General features: G+C 64.2%; 6 protein-coding genes across 6 annotated transcripts in view; 2 read left to right on the plus strand and 4 right to left on the minus strand.

The window, feature by feature from the left end:
• Window positions 1-1,400, plus strand: part of EMIHUDRAFT_448423 (hypothetical protein) — a gene marked incomplete at both ends in the record, with an annotated part of 2,933 nt that extends 1,533 nt beyond the window's left edge. Inside the window, 5 exons of the mRNA XM_005761973.1 lie at window positions 31-80; window positions 199-327; window positions 530-745; window positions 1,056-1,088; window positions 1,311-1,400. Coding sequence (XP_005762030.1) covers window positions 31-80; window positions 199-327; window positions 530-745; window positions 1,056-1,088; window positions 1,311-1,400 — 518 coding nt within the window. The remainder of the gene's footprint in view (window positions 1-30; window positions 81-198; window positions 328-529; window positions 746-1,055; window positions 1,089-1,310) is intronic.
• Window positions 1,401-2,537: 1,137 nt separating this feature from the next.
• On the minus strand, window positions 2,538-5,272 carry EMIHUDRAFT_198139 (hypothetical protein; the record flags this gene model as incomplete). Its single annotated transcript, XM_005761974.1, has 10 exons — window positions 2,538-2,576; window positions 2,655-3,107; window positions 3,332-3,387; window positions 3,462-3,501; window positions 3,582-3,680; window positions 3,935-4,237; window positions 4,314-4,438; window positions 4,508-4,574; window positions 4,781-4,945; window positions 5,180-5,272. 10 exons carry the CDS (start codon window positions 5,270-5,272, stop codon window positions 2,538-2,540), a joined length of 1,440 nt encoding a protein of 479 aa, XP_005762031.1.
• A 3,641-nt stretch (window positions 5,273-8,913) lies between these two features.
• On the plus strand, window positions 8,914-10,830 carry EMIHUDRAFT_198142 (hypothetical protein; the record flags this gene model as incomplete). Its single annotated transcript, XM_005761975.1, has 7 exons — window positions 8,914-9,159; window positions 9,519-9,680; window positions 9,753-9,800; window positions 9,936-10,013; window positions 10,202-10,283; window positions 10,419-10,615; window positions 10,711-10,830. The coding sequence occupies 7 exons, from the start codon at window positions 8,914-8,916 to the stop codon at window positions 10,828-10,830; spliced, it is 933 nt and encodes a 310-aa protein (XP_005762032.1).
• A 273-nt stretch (window positions 10,831-11,103) lies between these two features.
• On the minus strand, window positions 11,104-12,877 carry EMIHUDRAFT_198143 (hypothetical protein; the record flags this gene model as incomplete). Its single annotated transcript, XM_005761976.1, has 6 exons — window positions 11,104-11,214; window positions 11,552-11,792; window positions 12,279-12,350; window positions 12,426-12,561; window positions 12,634-12,769; window positions 12,851-12,877. 6 exons carry the CDS (start codon window positions 12,875-12,877, stop codon window positions 11,104-11,106), a joined length of 723 nt encoding a protein of 240 aa, XP_005762033.1.
• Window positions 12,878-13,031: 154 nt separating this feature from the next.
• EMIHUDRAFT_198144 (hypothetical protein) lies at window positions 13,032-15,617 on the minus strand (the record flags this gene model as incomplete). The annotated part of the gene is made up of 4 exons (XM_005761977.1): window positions 13,032-13,049; window positions 13,203-13,346; window positions 14,594-14,950; window positions 15,027-15,617. 4 exons carry the CDS (start codon window positions 15,615-15,617, stop codon window positions 13,032-13,034), a joined length of 1,110 nt encoding a protein of 369 aa, XP_005762034.1.
• Window positions 15,618-17,485: 1,868 nt separating this feature from the next.
• Window positions 17,486-17,987, minus strand: EMIHUDRAFT_198145 (hypothetical protein; the record flags this gene model as incomplete). Its single annotated transcript, XM_005761978.1, has 3 exons — window positions 17,486-17,530; window positions 17,752-17,792; window positions 17,879-17,987. The coding sequence occupies 3 exons, from the start codon at window positions 17,985-17,987 to the stop codon at window positions 17,486-17,488; spliced, it is 195 nt and encodes a 64-aa protein (XP_005762035.1).
• Window positions 17,988-18,265: the final 278 nt, after the last annotated feature.

Genomic DNA, 18,265 nt, shown 5'->3' on the forward strand with positions numbered 1-18,265 from the left:
CTAGACGGCGCCCCAGCTGTAGACCCGTAGGCATCTTCGAGGTTGTCGCAGCCGCCGGCGACAACCGACTGGGGGGACAGGCGACCCCCCCCCCCCTCTGCCCCCCCCCCCTCTGCCCCCCCTCCCCCCCCTGGCTCCCCTCCCCTGGCTCCCTGCCCACTCTCTCTCTCTCCGCTGGCTCTCCCGGCCGCGCGGCAGGACTTTTCGGCGGCGATGCTCGACGAGCTCGTCGCGCGCGCCTCCACGGCAGCCGAGGTGGACGAGACCGCGGTGCGGGCCGACCGCGAGACGATGCGGGCGATGCGGGAGGAGGCGGAGAGAGTCAAGGTACGCAGCTCTCCCGAGACATACCGAGAGGGCCTGTCTCACGCCTCCCGTCTCCTGTCGTGAGATCGCGCACTCGTGAGTCTAGGTGGCGACGAGATCGCCCGAGATCGCCCGAGATCGCCCGAGATCGCCCTAGATCGCCCTAGATTACCCGAGATTACCCGAGATTACCCGAGACTACTAGGTGGCGATGAACGACGAGGCCGATTGCGCCGGCGTCTTCTATGACGGCGACATCGGAGCGACCATTTCGCTCGACCTGCCGCCACGGTTGGCCGCCGCCGCGCCACTCGCGCTCTCGCGCGCTGACTATGAGGCGATGCCGCGCGTCACCGAGCTATTCGAGCGGTCGATGGCTCCGGTCGCGCAGGTCTTGGCCCGCGCCGGGGTGGCGGCAGCGGAGGTGGGCAAGATGATGGTCCTGCCCCACCCCCCCCTCCTCCCACTCTCCGTCTCGCACAGTCTCGTCCAGTCTCGGCGTGCCCTCTCTCGGATTAGGTCGACGAGGTTGTACTCGTCATATTATTATTATTATTATTATTATTATTATTATTATTATTATTATTATTAGGTCGACGAGGTTGTACTCGTCGGTGGCTCCACGCGCATCGCCTCCGTTCGCCGCCTGCTCCGCGACTACTTCGGCGGCAAGGAGCGACATTGTCCGATGCAGCCACGGAACATCTCGGCCGCGGCTCGGCTAGACACATTGAGCGTGGGGCGCGTAGGAGCCCAATTGCGCGGTATCGCCGGAGGAGGCGGTGGCGCATGGCACGGCCATTCAGGCCGGAGTAATAATCGAGATCGCTTGAGATCATCAGAGCTCACCCCAACACCGAGACTCTGGTGGCGCACCGGCATACGGGTGCGGGAAGATGCAGGCAGATGCCTGTCCGTCGCTTGTCCGTCCGCGACACAATCCGCGAGTCAAGCCGCCAAGATGTTGCTGGCGAATCTCGGCAATATCGGTGACTCCATCTTAGGCCGCTATCCTCACCGACCGAAAACGCATCTCCGTCGGCGCAACCGAGGCGGCGCTGCACGGGCGCGTGGCGGGCGACGTCGAGCGGTAAGCGTTGCACACAAAACCCGGACGCGCACGAGCGAGTGACGGGTAATCGTGGCCGTGGCCAAGAAAGATCAAATATTAGGGCTCTATTTTGCCTACCGCAAAAAACTCGACGGTTTTGGGCGATTCAGAGCACGCTGAATCGATTGGCTGCGCTATAAAATTTTCTCGCCGGGCCTTTTCCTTCTTATCCATCGCGTCCCCGACGCGAGTCGCCCGAGTTCTCCAGCTGATCGTTGGTTGTATGTATTGATTGGTCCTTTAAATCTCCTGGGTTGGCTGCCCCGAGAGCTGGTGAGCTGCGTCTGGAGCTCCCGAGGCACATCGCCACACGACCCCGGCGACGGCGCTCAAACAGGCCCCACACTGGGAACCACACACACACATGCGCCGGCGCCGTGAGGACAGGACACTCCCTGTCCACACATACAATCAAAGAACACTCGCGGCAAGGGAAGAGGAGGGTGGGTCACGCGAGATTGCGCACGACTCGGACGTAGGGTTGTCAAACGTTAAGAGCTGAACAGTGTTGCTAGAGCCGTAGTGTTAACAGTAACAACAGAACAACAGTGGGGCTCCCCAACAACAGTAGCTAACGTTAGGCCGACTGAACAACAGTAAGGAAGGCCTGGCAGTGACCGTCCCACGACGATCTCTAGTGTCCAGTGCGGGTAATACCCGAAAATACCCGGAAAATATCATGGGACCGTCGCCCCGCCGCCCGCAATGCCGAGCGGAGCAGCGTACCAGGCGAGAGCTGCTCACAACGCACAGCACACACCACACGCACACCACACCACAACGCTGCTCACGAAACACACACACACTTGCAACCGGTACGCTGTTTGGAGGGCTCCTGCCTGTCTGAGGGGGTGGTCGAAGGGGGTGGCATGACGTGGTCTGGACTGCGCCCCACCAGAGAAACATATGCACGAGTAATGAGTGTTGCCTAATGGCTTGTCAAAAGAAACCCGAGCTCCTCATCACTTTTACCCGGTTGTTGAGTCGCCCGCCTTTGCCAGTCGCACTCCCCGTCGAGGCGAACCGCGGCCCCGGAGACCACCCAAAGCGACGGTGGCGCCTGAGGTAAAGTACGGGGGCAAACGCAAGTGTGGATTGATCATGACGGGCCGCGTGGGCTCTATCGCCCCAAAGGCAAATCAGGCAAGAGCCCCGCGTCCTTGAGTCGGGCAGGACCCCATGCCGGGGTGTGGTTTAGATTGTGTGAGAGGGGGGAGGAGGGAGGGGGGGGGGGCACCTCCGACGGAAGCCACGCGGTCAACGGTAGCTCCTCGCCTCGCCGCTCTGCGCCGCTCGCTGGCCCGGTGGCATACACCGGACTCGCATACACACCATAAGGCGCCGCCGCGATAGTGTCTGCCGTAGTGACGGCCTCGAGCGCTCGTATATGCATCACTGGCAGCCGAGTGGCGCACCGCCCGCCGCTTGGCGCTTCAGCTAGCTTGCCAGCAGATGCGTCCCAGTTTGCGCCCTCAAGGGCGGCGCCATGAACGTACACGCCGTTTTCTGGAGGCGCACCCACCTGCTCTGCCGAATCGTATCCCGTCACCTCGGCCACAGCGGATAACGACTCCAGCGGCGTGCCAGTGCGGCGCGAGGTCTCCGCCAGCAGCGCAAACACAAACGCCTGCGGGCGGAAGAGTCCGCCCAGCCACGTTACTGTCGGCGGCACGCCCTGCGCCGCCCATTCCTCGAGGTGTGCCCGCCGCGCGTAAAGACCCAAGAGCCACCTAACAATATTGGCCCGGATCGGTCGATATCAGCCAACAGCAGCCGGAAGTAGCCGAGAGTGGTTGAGATTAGGCGACAGTGCCGAGCCGAGATTAGCTGATATCAGCCACGAGAGGCCCGCCACCTGCCTAGTGGCTGCGGACCCGCAGACGGCCACGCAAGCTCAGTCCAGCTTGCGGGCACTAAGCCGCGCTGCAGGGCGCCCACGAGCGTATCGGCGCCCTCATCCACCGGCGCGCCTATTGAGGACTCGAAGTATGGACAGCAGTGTTCAAGGCCGCGGCTGTGCCCTTTCCCGGCAGCAGCGCGCCACCGCGCATGGACTCGTCCAGCCGTGCGAGCGACGCGTGCACCTGGGTAGGAAGATGGACACTCCACGCACTCGTGTGGGGTAACAACCCAAGTGGGGCCCAAAACGCATCCCGCAGTGCACAAACTCGGACCCGGTGCGCGAGCGGATGGCCAATTTGGTGGTGGCTTGCACCTCTGTGACCAACGCCTCCATCCTGTCGCACTCTTGCATCAGGACCACCTATTTAGGTGTAGGCCGTCAAGAGACGCTATTTACAGGGGCTCGTTCGTGAGGCTCCCTCAAGCGGCGACAAGTCTGCCTCAAGCGGCGACAAGTCTGCCTCAAGCGGCGACAAGTCCGTCCGAAGCCTCCGCTGTAGCGCTTTTGGGCGTACTGTCGTGGCGTGCGGCAGCGCGTCTCTCACCTGGGAAATGTGTGACGTTCATAAACAATGGTGCGGCGCCTCGGCCGTGTCTCGGCCACATCGTCCTCACCTTGTCCAGTACGAGCCGCACCGCCTCCACGGTCTCGGCCGCCGCGGTGCCACTGCAGCTTCTGCGCCCGCTGCGACCGAAAGGCCCCAGCCCGACACGACTTGTAGACATAACCGCTGCACCAAATCGGAGCAGCTCGTCAGCTCGCGACTCTTCGAGCGCGCTTTGCGCCCTCGGAAGAAGGCCGAGGTCGGACGGTATGTCATCCGAGGGGGATGCCTCGATGTGGCGTGTGTACGCGTCTCTTGACGGCAGCTCGAGGAACTCCAACCGGCGGCTGACTTGTTGGCCGTCTGGAAGCGCCTGTGGGGCGGAGTCAGAGACGGCAGTCGACACGGCGGCAGCGGCCGCGACTCTACGGTGGGCGAGAGGTGCTCACCTCGTGCACGTACGCTTCGAGCAGTGCAACATGCAAGCGCTTATCCCACACGTTGCCGAAGTGACTGCCAAAAGCCGCCGCGCCCGCGTTGCGGCGCAAGTCTGACCACCATACCGCCGCTGGCACTTGTGTCCACGACAGAGCCCTGGCTGCAACACCTAGGCTGGCTGCCAGGTCGGCTGCATGAGAGGCACCGAGGGCGCAGTAGCGCCGCCGCGCGAGGGCGATGGAATGCACATGGCAGAGTCCAAAGAACGCCGCCTGGCGGGCAGCAAAGCATAGTGTCACATAGTTGTTTGTTATAAGCACTCCTCCACGGGAGATGGCGGGGCGGGGAGGGAAGGGATAGAGGGGCTCTCGTGCTGCGCCTTGGCGTCCGTCGCGCTAGGGCCAGAGCTCGCCAACCCCAGTCCCGGTGCAAGCGGCTCGTGAAGCGCCTCCGCCGCGCCCCATAGCTCGTCGTCAACCGTTCTCCACGCACGCAGCATCGCTCCCCGCAGTGACCCCGGCGGCTCGACCGCAATCTTGACGGAACGGCGCACTAGCGCCTCCGGTAAGGCGCACCCTTTGCTCCGGTGCTCGACTTCGACAGAAATGATCAGCCGAAACTGGGACCCTTCGGATGTTTGTGCCTGTGGAGAGGAGCAGGCGTCCTTGGATCATGCTGCGCATCGCGACGGGACCAAGTGCTTGGGTATGTGAAGCGTGGCCTGTATCGTGGCGAGCTGACGCTCTAGAGACTGTAGCCAACGTACAGAGCCCCGGTCGGCGTGCTGCAAGTAGAGCCAGTTCCCGGCAGCGTGCCTATTGCGACGTCAGGCGTGAGCCGACACCCCGCATAGCAACCAAAGTCAGCTTTTGGCCACGTGCGTCGCATTGAGCGCTCGCTCCGCCGCCGCCTCGGCGTCAGGCTGAAGGAGCGACACCACGTGCAGCGACGTTCCCCCGCTGGCACCCATTCCTCCCTCGCCGATTCCTAACTGCCCTCCTATCTCCCCCCCCAGCTCGTTCTGTCGGAAGGAGGCTCGCGTTGCACACGCCGCCACGGCGGGTAGGGGGTCGGCGCCGGGCGACAGGAGGAGGAGGAGCGGTGCCGCAGGGCTCGCATGGGCGAGCTGCGCCTCAAGGTCATCCGGTAGAGGCGCAGCGTACCTACCAGCGGCGTGCGATCTCAATCTCGGTGGAGTACATGGCGGCGGCTCCGTGCTCTGCTTGCCTCTGCCCAAGAACCTCTTCAACCCACGCACGGGTTGCAGGCGCGAGTCGGTCAAGGCGCATAGCCCGCACAATGAGCAGCGCCTCAAGATTGCAAATGCCGTGGGGAAGAGCTGCCATCTCCGCCTCCTCTGTCTCGAACCAGTCCCGCCAAGCGTCCGTCTCCTCACATACCCTGCGAGATGAGCGCCGTAGCGCTCAGAGTAAGAGAGAAAGAGGATGAGCCGAGGTAAATCGATAGCCGGGTCTAGCTGAGATGCAGCTGCAGTATGACAACCGCCTGCGGGGTAAATCGCGCAGCGTCGCCATGCTCTGTGCCAGGCGTTGCACCGCGAGCCACGCCGCCTCTGGAAGCCAAGCGAGTGCCTCTGGCTGCGGCTCCGTCGCCAAGGCCCGGGGCCCAAGCACAAAATCCTCCAGTGCCTCGCGGGTCAGGCCTCCCGCTGCGCTCGCGAGGCGAAGAGCGAGATGCGCAGCAAAGGCGGATGGCGGTGCCTCATGCTCGTCGAGAGCCTCAAATACAGCCGCCGGGTGTGCAAGCACGGCGGTGTCGGTGGCCAAGGCATGTACAAAGGAGAGCCGCAGCCCGATCCACGCGCTGTCGATGGCCTGCAGCGAAGCCTCCAGGGCGGCCTCGGCTGCCGCTTGCTGTAGTGCGTCGTGCACAGCGTCTACAGGCGTTACGCAGCAGATCATCCATGCACCGAGGCTTGACCAGATAGGCGACCTTGCGCCAACTGCTGGCGGGAGGAAGTGGCAATGTGTAAGGCGGCGAAGCATGGGTGGGTGCGTGCGTGCGTGAGCGACTCGTGATTATGCGCTGACGGCATGCCCGCATGCTATTTGCTACGATGCGTTTTGCGTGGTGCGTCTTGTGATGTGCTGAGCTGCCTCGCCTGGCACCGAGAAGCGGCACCTGCGTGGACAAATCATGGTCAAGTTCCGAATACGAGTGAACAGTGGTGTAGAATGCCGTGCTTGCTGGTCGATCGACGAGGGAGGTGGTCCCGACAGCGATAAATGTCTCAGAGGTGCCACGCACAGAGCCGCAGAGCATCTCGCCATTGGAGCCGGAGTAGACAAGCATGCAACGCACCTGAGGGCGTGGCCGATGGCGTTGCGGTCAAGCATCACCGGCACCCCCGCCGGTAACCGCCGGACAGGAACAGGTGATTGTGGCGGCAGGCTCAATCGAGGAGGGTCTGGTGATTGCGCTGATGCCTCGGGCCGCACGATGAAGTTGCGGAGAAGAGCCACCTGAAGGCAAACAAAGAAGAGCCACCTGAAGAGTTACGTTTCTGACAAGGACCTCTGCACGTCGGTGGTTCCAGGATCTGAGTCGGGAGCCGAGCGCGCATCCACCGCGCTCAAGACTGTACTGCGTGCGGTGATGAGTGTGCGTGCGTGCGTGCGTGCGTGCGTGCGTGCGTGCGTGCGTGCGTGCGTGCGTGCGTGCGTGCGTGCGTGCGTGCGTGCGTGCGTGCGTGCGTATGCGCGTGTGTATGCGTATGTGTGCGCGTATGTGTGCGCGTGTTTGTGTGTGCGTGTTTGTGTGTGCGCCTTCGTGCGTTTGTGCGTTTGTGTGTGTGTGTGTGTGTGTGTGCGTGCGTGTGTGCGTGCGTACGTGCGCTGCCTCTTCTGCCGCGAGAAGCGCTTTCCATTGGCGGGCCGGCGCACCCAACGCGAGGCACACGCGCTGGCCAAGCGCCTCCTCTACGGCTGCGAACTCAGGCATTCTTGTGTGTATTCAGCCATCACATGTCGGTTACGAAAGCCACACAACCAACCGTCCATTTGAGATTGAGTAGCGCCGAGCCCGAGGCTGAGCTGCACAACCCCAACCGTCCATTTGAGATTTGAGCGGGAATTTTTAGGAGAAGGAACACAAGCCAACGCGGCACCTCAACGCACATACACATTACTCCTTAGACATCGAGGATGGCTTTGAGCTGCGAAGGGGCGGCGGTAGCGAGCCGTGCTCGCGCACGTGGCACAGCAAGTCGTGCAAGCCGCGCCTATTCACCGGGGCAAGGCTTCATGAGAACTCCCTCAGGAGAAGGTGGAGGGGGATCTCCCCCTCACCCCTCCAGTGAGGCTGCGGCAGATCGGAATCCACTTCCGTAGGGTGGACGCACGTTGGCCTCGATGCGGCGTAGCCCCTCGCGCAGCTGGGCGGGGTCTGCGATGAGACACGATTCGGAGGGCGCGTGCAGGAGCTCGAGAAGGTAGAGGAAGGCGCCTGTTCACAGCTTGCGACGGTCGTTGGGAATGGCACTTCTCCGAGAACACGGCGCCCTCGCCACTCGAAGGCCGAGCTCGCAGATTCCCTCCTCTAGTGGCGCGGGGAGAGGCGGGAAGTCATGCAGCCACAGCCAGGCGTGCGTGTACTCGTGCGCAAGCACGACTGCGCTGTGCAACGCTCCGAGCCCCGATGCCAGCTCTATACTCTCCACCCGCCTCCTCCCTCGCCCCCCGCCGCTGATGACGGCGCGCCCCTCGAGGTGCCTGGTCGCAGTCGCAAGCGTAAGCGATGCGGCTCATGCTCGCGACGGCCCTCCCTTTGTGGCCCACATCGGCCATGCAGCGCTCGTCTCTAGCATATCTCTGGCGAATCTCGGATGGGTCTAGGATGGATCGTGACGAGGTCACCCGCATAGCTTCACACGCAGCGGAAGCTGACCGCACCCCATGCCGTGTTTGGCGAACACGCGCCGCACGTCCGTGAGTATATCGTGCGCCTTCGCCGTAGTATCGACAGCCTCCTCAGCCTCGATCGACTGTGCGGGCGCCGGCGCCGGCAGCTGCGTCGGCAGAGTGTTGGCCCACCAGCGAAACGCACCGCACACGCCGATGAAGCCGAGTCCGAGTAGCTTCCAAACTGGCAGCCCGAATCGTGCCTCCTCTGCTCTCCGCTGCACCAGAACCGTCCGGGACGGAGCGAAGAGTGACGTTTGTGGTGCGGACGGCGGCTGGGGAGACGTTGCTGGGCTGTGCCGGCGTCGCAAAAATAACGAGCTCGGGAACAGCACGAGAGAGGCGGAGGGCCAAATGCGAGGTAGAGCGGGGCGCATGGCGCCAGGCTTCGCGTTTCTTTTCTCGGGGCTGCGACGATGGTTTCCGGACCTCATCCCAACCGTGGCTTTGTGGTACAGCAAGCGACGCCGCCTCTTCTTGTTCAACGACGAGGCGCGGGACGGCTCGGGCGACATCTTCGATTCGGCAGAGGGCTGCGCGCAGGGCGATCCCCTCGGGCCCTTCCTCTTCGCGATTGGATACCACTGGACCCTGTTGGAGATGCAGGTCCGGCATCCGTCCACCCTGATTTGCGCGTACCTACCTCGATGACACCTACTGTGCCGATGATCCAGAGGCGGCGCTCTGCGCGATGCTCGAAGGCGACGTCATTGCGCAGCGATGCTGCGGCGTTGAGAGCAACCCGTCTAAGCGGTGCATTTGGGCGCCGGACCCTCGCTCGCTCGATTCGGTGCGCCATCGGGTGGACGTCAAGGGCACGCCGGACGCCCCGCCCCACGGCTCCTACGAGGGCGGCACGCTTCCGGGCATCCGCGTCCTCGGCGCCTTCCTTGGCGGTTTTGTGTGGTGCCGCGACAAACTGGTCAAGCGAGGTAGGGTGCGAGAGGAAACCCTCGGACAGGCCAAACCATTCCGTCCGTCCAATCGAAGGAAGCGCCGGATCTCCCACATGTTATGGAGTTAGCCAAACTTGTTACCGTTCTTCGTCCGACGTTCCGTGGTTTTTGCACGGTATTCGGATTTTCGCTATTTATTTGGTCGTGTGGGTGTGTATGCCGCTATTTAGTCAATGGTACCGCGTCGGCGACGCGGGCGCCTTGCGGGCAGAGCCCTTAGCCACCCTTTGTCTTGCGCGGTCTAAATAAATAAATAAATAAAACGGGCACGCCAAACGAGGGGAGAAGGACAGCGCACTAATTTCTCTTTTTTGGAAGCGCAAGCTCACGCCGGCGCTAGCGGCCAAAGCCCGGCGGCATGTTTGAGGAGCCCTTGCCCAAGAACAAGGCCGGGCAGCCGCAGGAGCACACGCCGTACGAAATCCACCGCTCCAACGAGTACTTCCAGCGCGAATACCTCGTCGCGGTGCAGGAGATCAAGATCTTGCAGGCTCGCGCGCACGTATGGCGCTGCCACCATACAACACCCACTCGGCTTTGACCTCCTCATCGCCGTCCCCCGTCTGCCGCACAGCAACAACTGCGCGCGTGCTTTCGGAAAAATGGCGTCAATCATCTAGAGGTGTCGCCGCTCCCCTTGCGCGCCGCCGTTTCTCCCTCCTCAAACCGCCCTCGCCGCAGCACGGAGAGGAGGGGGGGAGGAGGAGTTCGGGCGGGTGGCTGGCGACGCTCAGCCGTGCCTCTCGTCCCTTCACAGGACTGCAAGGAGTTGCGCGAGCAGCTGTGGGAAAAGATGCACCAGCCCAACTATGGCGCGCCCGGTGCCCCTCGATCGGTAATATCCCGGGCCCCCCGCCCAACCCCGTCTCCCGGTTTCACCCCCCCCCCTCCCCCCCCCCCGCCGCCGCGCCCCTCACAGAGCTCGAAGTACATGTGAGGTGGCCTACGACAAAAGTGGGAGTGGGCGCCCCCCTTTCCCTCCCTGCCGCGGTGCGTGGAAGCGCCCTGTTGCAGGTTGCACAGAATAAAATTGCGCTGGAAAAAGAGAGGGCGCCGTGTGTGCACCAAACAAAAAGCAAAGCCGCGGCCGTGTGGTGGGGGTACTGTAGCTCGCCCCCGACCCCCCTGCGCGCTCTCGGCGTCCAAGCGCGGTTGCCAAGCCGGCGGGGGGCGCGGGCGGGGCCCCGGAGCGCGGAGGCGCAACTCTCGCGCCCAGGACGGACACACTCACGGTATTTAGGGGACAACTCGGTCACGTACTGCAGCGCTCTAGTACGAGCGATTTGCTCTCATTCCGCCCTCTCGCTGCTGCCGCTGCTGCGGCCGGCGCTCACGATTCCAAACGCGGTGACCGTGGCGCGGCTGGCGATCCCGTGCCTGCACGCGATCAGTCCTCTGGCCAGCCCGGCGGCGCGGGTGTCGGCGGGGCTGGCCTTTGTGGCGGCACTGAAGGCCCCGCTCTTCTCCGGAGGCCGTTGCTCAAGTCCAACGATCGGGCCCGCGCCTCCTCGTCCTCCTGCCGCTCGATCCAGCGCTTCGACTCTGTCATCTCGCGCTTGTTGGCGTCGCCACTCTCCGCCAACGGCGACGTGTCAGCCTCCTCTGTTGCCACCTCGCTCTCGAGCGAACTCACCACGGACTCGTCGTCGTAGTTGCGCAGCGCGCGGAGGTCGGTCGAACCAGCCGCCCCCGCAGCCAGCTGCGCGTCGTCTGCGAGCCATTTCTTCTCCACCCCCGCGGCGACCAGTCCAGAAGATGCGCTGCTGCCCCGTGAGCACGGCGCCTCGGCGAGCGAGGGGAGATACCCTCGGCACGCCTCGCCGGCGCTTGCGGGCTCCTTCCGGCCCAGCCGATACGCCTGCCACGCGCGGCGCGTGGGCTTGTCTGCGACTGTGCCAGGGGCGTTTGCTGCGAAGAGGCGTGTGTCAATAAGGGCTCTGGCCCGCCTCGCGCAGCCGATGCTCGAGGGTCGCGACGCCATCCTTGGAGATGACGAGGTCGACGTTGCCCTCCTCGAGAAGCTCACGCTCTTCGCTCTGCGAGATACCTACTCCGCAAGCTCGGGCCCTCGCAACGTGGTGACGGGGCAGTGGCGCGCTCTCGCCTCCGAAAGTGTGCCCGAAAAGATGACGATGACGCCGCCGAAGCCGCGTCTGCGGAGCTCACGTGCGAGCTCGCCTACTCACTTACCCGAACTTCTCGGGGAAGGCGGGGGGGAGGGAGGAGGCGCAAAGAGGGTCTCGCTCCCCCATAGACAATGTCGCGCTCCCACTTCGTCTTGTCGCGCGAATCCTCGAGCGGCACCTACACCACGCCATCTTGTGAGCTGGAGCTACCACACCGTGACGAGTCAGGGGCGCCCGAATGCGGCACATTGTTGTCGAGCACGACTACATCCGCCATCCTCCCGCCCGCGGCGCCCTCGCCAAGCGCCAACTCGACGAACCTATTCGCACGCCAAGAGCCGTCGGGGTCGATCGCCGCAAAAGGGCGCACGCCCCGAAGGCGGACGGACTCGCTCAGCTCTGCGATTGAGCAGCGCTCGTCACTGCCGGCGCCGAGCGCGCGCGAAGCTGGGTGCGCGCCGAGGCGGCGGAAGACGGTGAGGAGGTACCTGCGAGCAGTGCAGTGGAGGTAAGGTTGCGGGGGCGGTGCAGAAGGAGGCGGCGAGGGCGGGGGCGGCGAGGGCGGGGGCGGCGAGGGCGGTGAGGGCGACGGAGGTGGTGGCGAGGGCGGCGGTGGGGCTGCGATGCCGCAAGTCAGGGTTGTGGTTTGTGGAATGACACGGGCCCCTCCAATCGCCGCAGCGCTGAGATCGTCGTCTTTGGGTGGCGATATTGGGGGCGAGGGCGGGGGCGCGGGAAGTGGGGTCGCCCTCTCAAGATCGAGGAGTCGTCGAGCGCAAGGAAGAGTGCGTCGCTCAGGTCGGTCGCAGCCGAAGAAGTGCTCGCCTTCGGTGTTGCGTGAAGAGTTAGCGAGCCGACTGGCGAGCCAAGGAACGAGGATGGGGCTCTCGACCAGAGAAGTCTCCGCCGCCGCCGCCGCCTCCGCCGCCGCCTCCTCTTGCTTCCGCATCGAGTCTTGCGAAATATCGTCGAACGCATCGCTGAAGTCGGCGCTAACGCGCCGCGGCTGGGGCCCTGCGCTGGCGCCAGCGCGGCGGACTGCCGCCCTACGCGGCGGGTGCGCGGTGCTGCTCGTTGCCTCCGAGTCCGAGGCGGAGGAGGCGGCGGCGGAAGGCGTGCACGACGAAGGGATCGACTCCATCTCGCTCGCGTCGGGGGTCGCCTCGCCGAGCGATGCTCGGCGCGACGTCGGCCGCGGCACCAGCGCCACAGGTAGGGCAAAGTGGAACGTGGTGGTGGCGCGCTCCGCGCCGACACCTGTTCGTTCACAGCTGTCGACTGTGAAGACGCGCCGTTCACTTTCGCAGCCGCACGGTACCTCGCCGACACCTGGCTGCGCTGTTAGCCACGCTCGGCCGCCGCCCGCCTTTGCGCCCTGCAGCACTGAGTGCAGCCCGATGCCCGTCGACTCCGCGCCGCTCCCCGACTCGGACGCGGCGGCCGCCGACACCCTCTCGAGGCCCTCCTGAGGGGGCATGGTCGAGATCGCCCGAGATCACCCGAGATTGTCCGAGGTTGGCCGTGACCAGCGGGGACTACTCGCAACCGCCATCCAACTCCGCTCGTGCGCCATCCAACTCCGTCCTCTCTGCAGCTGGACGACTTTGCGTTCGCTCGCGCGCCGCCAGGGATGGGGTGGCCGGCGCTTCACGAGGCTCGGAAGCTGGAAGAGGGCGGCTCGGTGAAGGCGCGAAGAAGCGAGAGAGCCGGGCCACTGCCCCTACGCGCTACTCTGTTGCGTCGCTCTAGAGTCGACACCGTCGAGAGGCGGCGTAACGGCGGGGCAAGCTTCACGCCGGGCTGCGGACAAGAGGGGGTGGGGGGTGGGTGGGGGGTGGGCTGGGGGGTGGGCGGGGGGTGGGTGGATGGGGGGGGGGTGAGGAGGGGAGGGGTGACACAACGGAGCCGGGAGGAGAGGCTGGGGCGTCCGCCTGAAAAGCGCGTTTGCACTGATCGGGTGTCAGCGCTGGCACGCCCGGCTGGTTGTTGTTGGTGAGCTTCACATGCAGCTCCAGCTCGCGACCCTCGTCGTCAGACTCCGCCTGCTCGCAGCGGCGCTTCGTGACGCTTGCTGCCTGCTGCTGCCTGCTGCTGCTGCTGCTGCTGCTGCCTGCTGCTGCCTGCTGCTGCTGCTGCTGCTGCTGCTGCTGCTGCTGCTGCTGCTGCTGCCTGCTGCTGCTGCTGCTGCTGGCTGCTGCTGCTGCTGCTGCTGCTGCGCACGCGCCGTTGCTGTCTGCCGCACCTTCCTGACGCTCCACGCTGGCGCGACCCATCGATCTCGGCGGTCTCTCGGCGGTCTCTCGGTGACACATCTCGGGGGGGCCGGCCGCCTCCTCGGCTGCCGTGGGAGCGAGCCTCCACCACGACGCGCGCGAGCCGCGCCGCCGCCGCGGCGGGGGGCTGTCCATGTCGAAGAGACGCGAAGCGGTGCCTCTGGCCGGCTCGCTCCGGCAGCGCGCAAGCCCGACGCGGAAGAAAGCCGACGTGTCGCGGCCGGGCGCGGGGTGGACTGCGGCGTGCCTGCAGCGTGAAGACGCCACCATCGGGGCGGGAGTGCGGCTTTGGAGTCTTCGGCGCACCGCATGAGTACACGGGCTACGAGTGCAAGGAGCACGGCCAATCACGGCGGAATACCGCCGAAGACGTGTCCCCTCGTTGGGCGTACATGAACACGTGTTCCGCTTCTACGGGCGGCGTGCAGCTGGAGTGGCGCGTCTTGCGCGCTGTACTTGAGTGCGTTGGACATGCCCTCGTCGATCAGCAGCTGGAGCAGCGCCGTGTCGACCCGCACCTCGAGGTCCGACCCCTGTGCGAGAGATCGCCGAGAGATAGCCGAGAGATCGCCGAGATGCCGCCGAGATGCCGCCGAGATGCCGCCGAGATGCCGCCGAGATGCCGCCGAGATTGTGCTCCACATCGCACCGGGTGGTCGACCGTCAGCCGGGCGCGGCCTCCTGTCGCCTGGCGCAGCGTCGAGCGCAGGTTTGCCTGCCGCAGCGCCGGGGTGTATATGCGCGCCTCGATCTGCAGCAGCATCTCACGGCGCGACGTCCACGCCACGCTCTGCTCTAGCAGCAGATCGATCGATGAGAGCCGCTGCACCTGCGGGTTGTGAATACGCCGACATGAGGGCGGGAGTACGGTATTGTGGAGAGAGCACCGCGTGAATACGAGGGGTGCGAATACAGTGACTACAGCGGAATACGGCCGAATACGGCTGAATACGTGCCCTCTCGAGCGCTAGTTGGGGCACATGAGCACGTATTCTTCTTCTATGCCGCCGCGCCACCACGGACGGAGGCAGGCCCGTCCCCGTCGCCCGTCGCAGCGAGTCAATCTCGGCGCGTGCCTCGGCAGACTTGTTCTTGAGGAGGTGGTTGAGCTTGGAGTCGGCGGCGACCTGCTGCCCCATCGACACGAGAAGCGACGCCTGCCACAGATGCCCTCTCCGCAGCACCGCCTCAAACACGTGTGCGATCGCCGCGCCGGCCGCGAGGAGCAGCGCCACCGCCGCCGCCTCGTCAGGCCCACGCAACAGCGGCGACGCCAGCGGCGCACACGCGCCGACGAGGGCACGCACTGCGTCGCGGGCCATGGCGCCGCCGGGCGCCGGTGCGGCTTCGGCGAGGGGGCTCAGCAGGGGCGCCTGTCCATCAAGGTTGGCGCAAGCGTTAGCGGCGCCTCCCCTGGTGGTGGGGCTGGCGCGTGGTGCCGGCGCGCACCGCCAGTCCCGCAAACGAGACAAAGAGACAGAGCAGGCGGATGGACACCCCGGGAAAGTGGAGCTGGATAAGTAGCGGTTGCAGCAGCGCAGCAGCGCCAAGCGCAAACAAGGCTGTGTGGCCGCGCAGACCGCCCGCCGCCTCGCCGCCGTCCGGCATCGGCAACGCGCTCGACTCGGCCCACGCGGGCAGCAGGGCGAGGGAGACGAGCGCACCGATGACCCAAGCAACGCGTGCGTTTCTCTTGGCGTCGTGGAGGTGGGCGCCCACCCGGAGAGCCAGGTATGTCGTAGCCGCTGCGCACCGCACGAGGGCCAGGTGCCTCGGGAACGGCTGCCCCGTCTCGTTCGCCTCGAGCGCTCTCAGGCCAACATGAAGCAAGGCGTGCGTGACCGCGGCGCCGAGGTGCAGGCCGAGGAGAGCGCGGAACGAATGTTCGACAAACGTCGCCTCGAGCTCCGCGGAGGAGAAGCGCAGCCGCAGGTGGTCTAGCTTCACCGATCGAGCCGACGATGCCTCCGCCGCGGCGTCGGAGGAGGACGCGGCCCTCTGGGATGGGGCGCTCAGCCGCTCGGCCAGATCCGCCGACATTGTCGCTGCGTGCGAGCGCGGCGAGGTTGTGCGGTTGTCTGCGCGTTAGATCCCCAAAGAATAAGGGCTAACCTCGAAATCTGCACCTTGGATGGCTGCGCTCCCTGTTTCGCAGCCATCCGTGCTAAGGATGGCTGGCACGCCTAGATCTCAGCCATGCACTCCTACCGGATGGCTGAGAACTAGGCATGCCAGCCATCCTTAATTCACATGGTTGCAATTAAAGCATCCTGGCCACTCCGCCTCCCAGCATGCGCCATTCTGGCTGCGTTCCCGTCAGCGCAGCCATCCTCCGGCCGATGGCTGCGATGGCTGTGTCCCAGCCATCCGCCCGGCCGCATGATGGCTGTCATACAGCCGTCGCAGCCATTTGGCCGGAGGATGGCTGTCGCGAATTCGACCCAGCCTTCTCGCCGGCGCCCCCGACACGAGCGCAGGTGGCTCCACTCACGCTGCGCGAGCCACCACACCCTTGTTCTGGATGGCTGGCGTCGTTATCTCTCAGCCAGCCTCTGAGTCGCTTGTGGTCAGGATCTAGTAAGCTCGGCCATCGTCCGGCCGATGGCTGCGACGGCTGTATGACAGCCATCATGCGGCCGGGCGGAGATGGCCGGGACACAGCCATCGCAGCCATCGGCCGGAGGATGGCTGTACTTGGCTGGAAGGCAGCCAAAATGGCGCGTGCTGGGAGGGCGGAGTGGCCAGGATGCTTTAATTGCAACCATGTGAATTAAGGATGGCTGGCATGCCTAGTTCTCAGCCATCCGGTAGGAGTGCATGGCTGAGATCTAGGCGTGCCAGCCATCCTTAGCACGGATGGCTGCGAAACAGGGAGCGCAGCCATCCAAGGTGCAAATTTCGAGGTTAGCCAAGAATAAGGCACTACCTCAGCGGAGCTGGGAAGAGGACCGCCGCAAGCGGCGTGGCGTGGGGCGGTTGAGCATCCCTCCGGGGGCCCCTCTGCGCCGGGGAGGCGTTGTTGGAGGCTAGGACGCAAGCGTCCGTCGCCCTTTTCAAACTCGGGGCCCACTCCGCTACGTACGCTCCGACCCGACTTTGGAGGGCCTAAAAGTTTAAGGTGTTGCTGCGCAAAAGGGGTCGGACACAGGGCGCAGCTCATGCTAAGAGCTAGAAGGGGAGCTAGAGAGAACGACTACCCTGTCCCGTTATTGCGTACACCAACACCACAAAAGCTCTCTCCTGTCCTCACTCAGAGCACAGAGGGGGGTCACAACTACCGAGTCTCTCGACTAGCTGCCACGTTGCCGACGGCGAGAGCGGATCTCCTCCTGCTCCGCAAGGAGGGTGGCCAAGGCTAAAGTCTTGCCGGAGCCGCCGGGCGCGTTGACGACTTGGAGAAGGTCGCCCTTGCACTTGTACTTGTAGAGATGCTCGAGGGGGTGCTTTGTGGGGCGGTGCGCAGCCAGCGCAGGCCAGCAGTGAGGGGAGGCGCACCCTCACCACTCTCCTCGGTTGCAGAGCTCGTTGGAGGCTGCGCGGGCACGACGGGAGGGTCGCGACAGCAGTCCTCGGGCGAGCCGACGCGCATGTCCAACCAGCGCTGGGAATCGTTGTGACGGCAGACGCCGGCTGCCTCTCCAACCGCTTCTGCAGCGTCCTTCTTTGCCCCGTGCATGGGCTCGATCCGATTCCGCAGCGTGTCGTCCCCAGCGGCGGTGCTGCGCGGGAGGCGGCCGCGGGCACGCTGGGCTCGATCAGCTTTCCCTAGCACGGATTTGGCGGACGTTCTCGGCTTCAATTTTACGAATGTCTTGGCACCAGCTGAAGGCTTGCGTCCCACATCACGCAGTTCGTGCACGGTATTCGGATTTTGCTATTTGTTCGTGTGGGGGTATATTGCAGATTTGTCAATGGTACCGCGTCTGCGACGCGGGCGCCTTGCGGGCAGAGCCCTAGTGCTCGCGGCTCTAAAGTTTGGATTCACTTTCGGCGGGCGGGAGGTCTCCACAGTGAAACTTCAGGCCCTAAACTTTATCGATACCGAATTCGCCAGAGTCCAGACCTACCTCCCAGATCCGCGCCGCGGACCTCCGATCGCCGCAGGCGGTCACATGACTCGGAGGCAGTGAGTAAACTTGGTTGTAGACGTCTCAGTATTTAAGTCAGTTCTCACCGAATTCGGCATTAGCTGTAGTTGGTCGTAGTTGTGCGCCTCTGCAGCCGTGCAGCGCCGACGCCCACTTGGACGGGGTGGGGTGCCACAAGTCCCACCCTAGGGGTCAGCGCCTTCGAGCCCCCACCCTCGCCGTCAGGTGGGTTGACTAGAACGGTCTTGCTGTTGTGCTCGAACGCTGTTGTATTCTTGTCAATGTGCCGAGTTATCTTGCTGTCGGTAACCTTCTTTGCCATATATATGGTAACTGCTTTACTGAGAACTAGCTAGTATCTAAGAGTATGCACATAAGCATCAAGCCATACACACCACAAGGTGAACTTACTATGCTTGACGCTATTACTTGAGCTAATTCTTGGGCATATACTTCAGAAGTCGTCACATTAGGTTGAACAGAAACATTATAATTCTTACACGTAGGTCTGCTTGACACTACCAATATCCCAACAAGTATGTTCAGTGTTACTGCTTGTCCTCTAAGTTATTCCTCTATCGACAGGTATTGGAGGCTGTC

This window comes from Emiliania huxleyi, assembly GCF_000372725.1.
Source record: "Emiliania huxleyi CCMP1516 unplaced genomic scaffold EMIHUscaffold_7, whole genome shotgun sequence".
Classification (NCBI taxonomy): domain Eukaryota; phylum Haptophyta; order Isochrysidales; family Noelaerhabdaceae; genus Emiliania; species Emiliania huxleyi.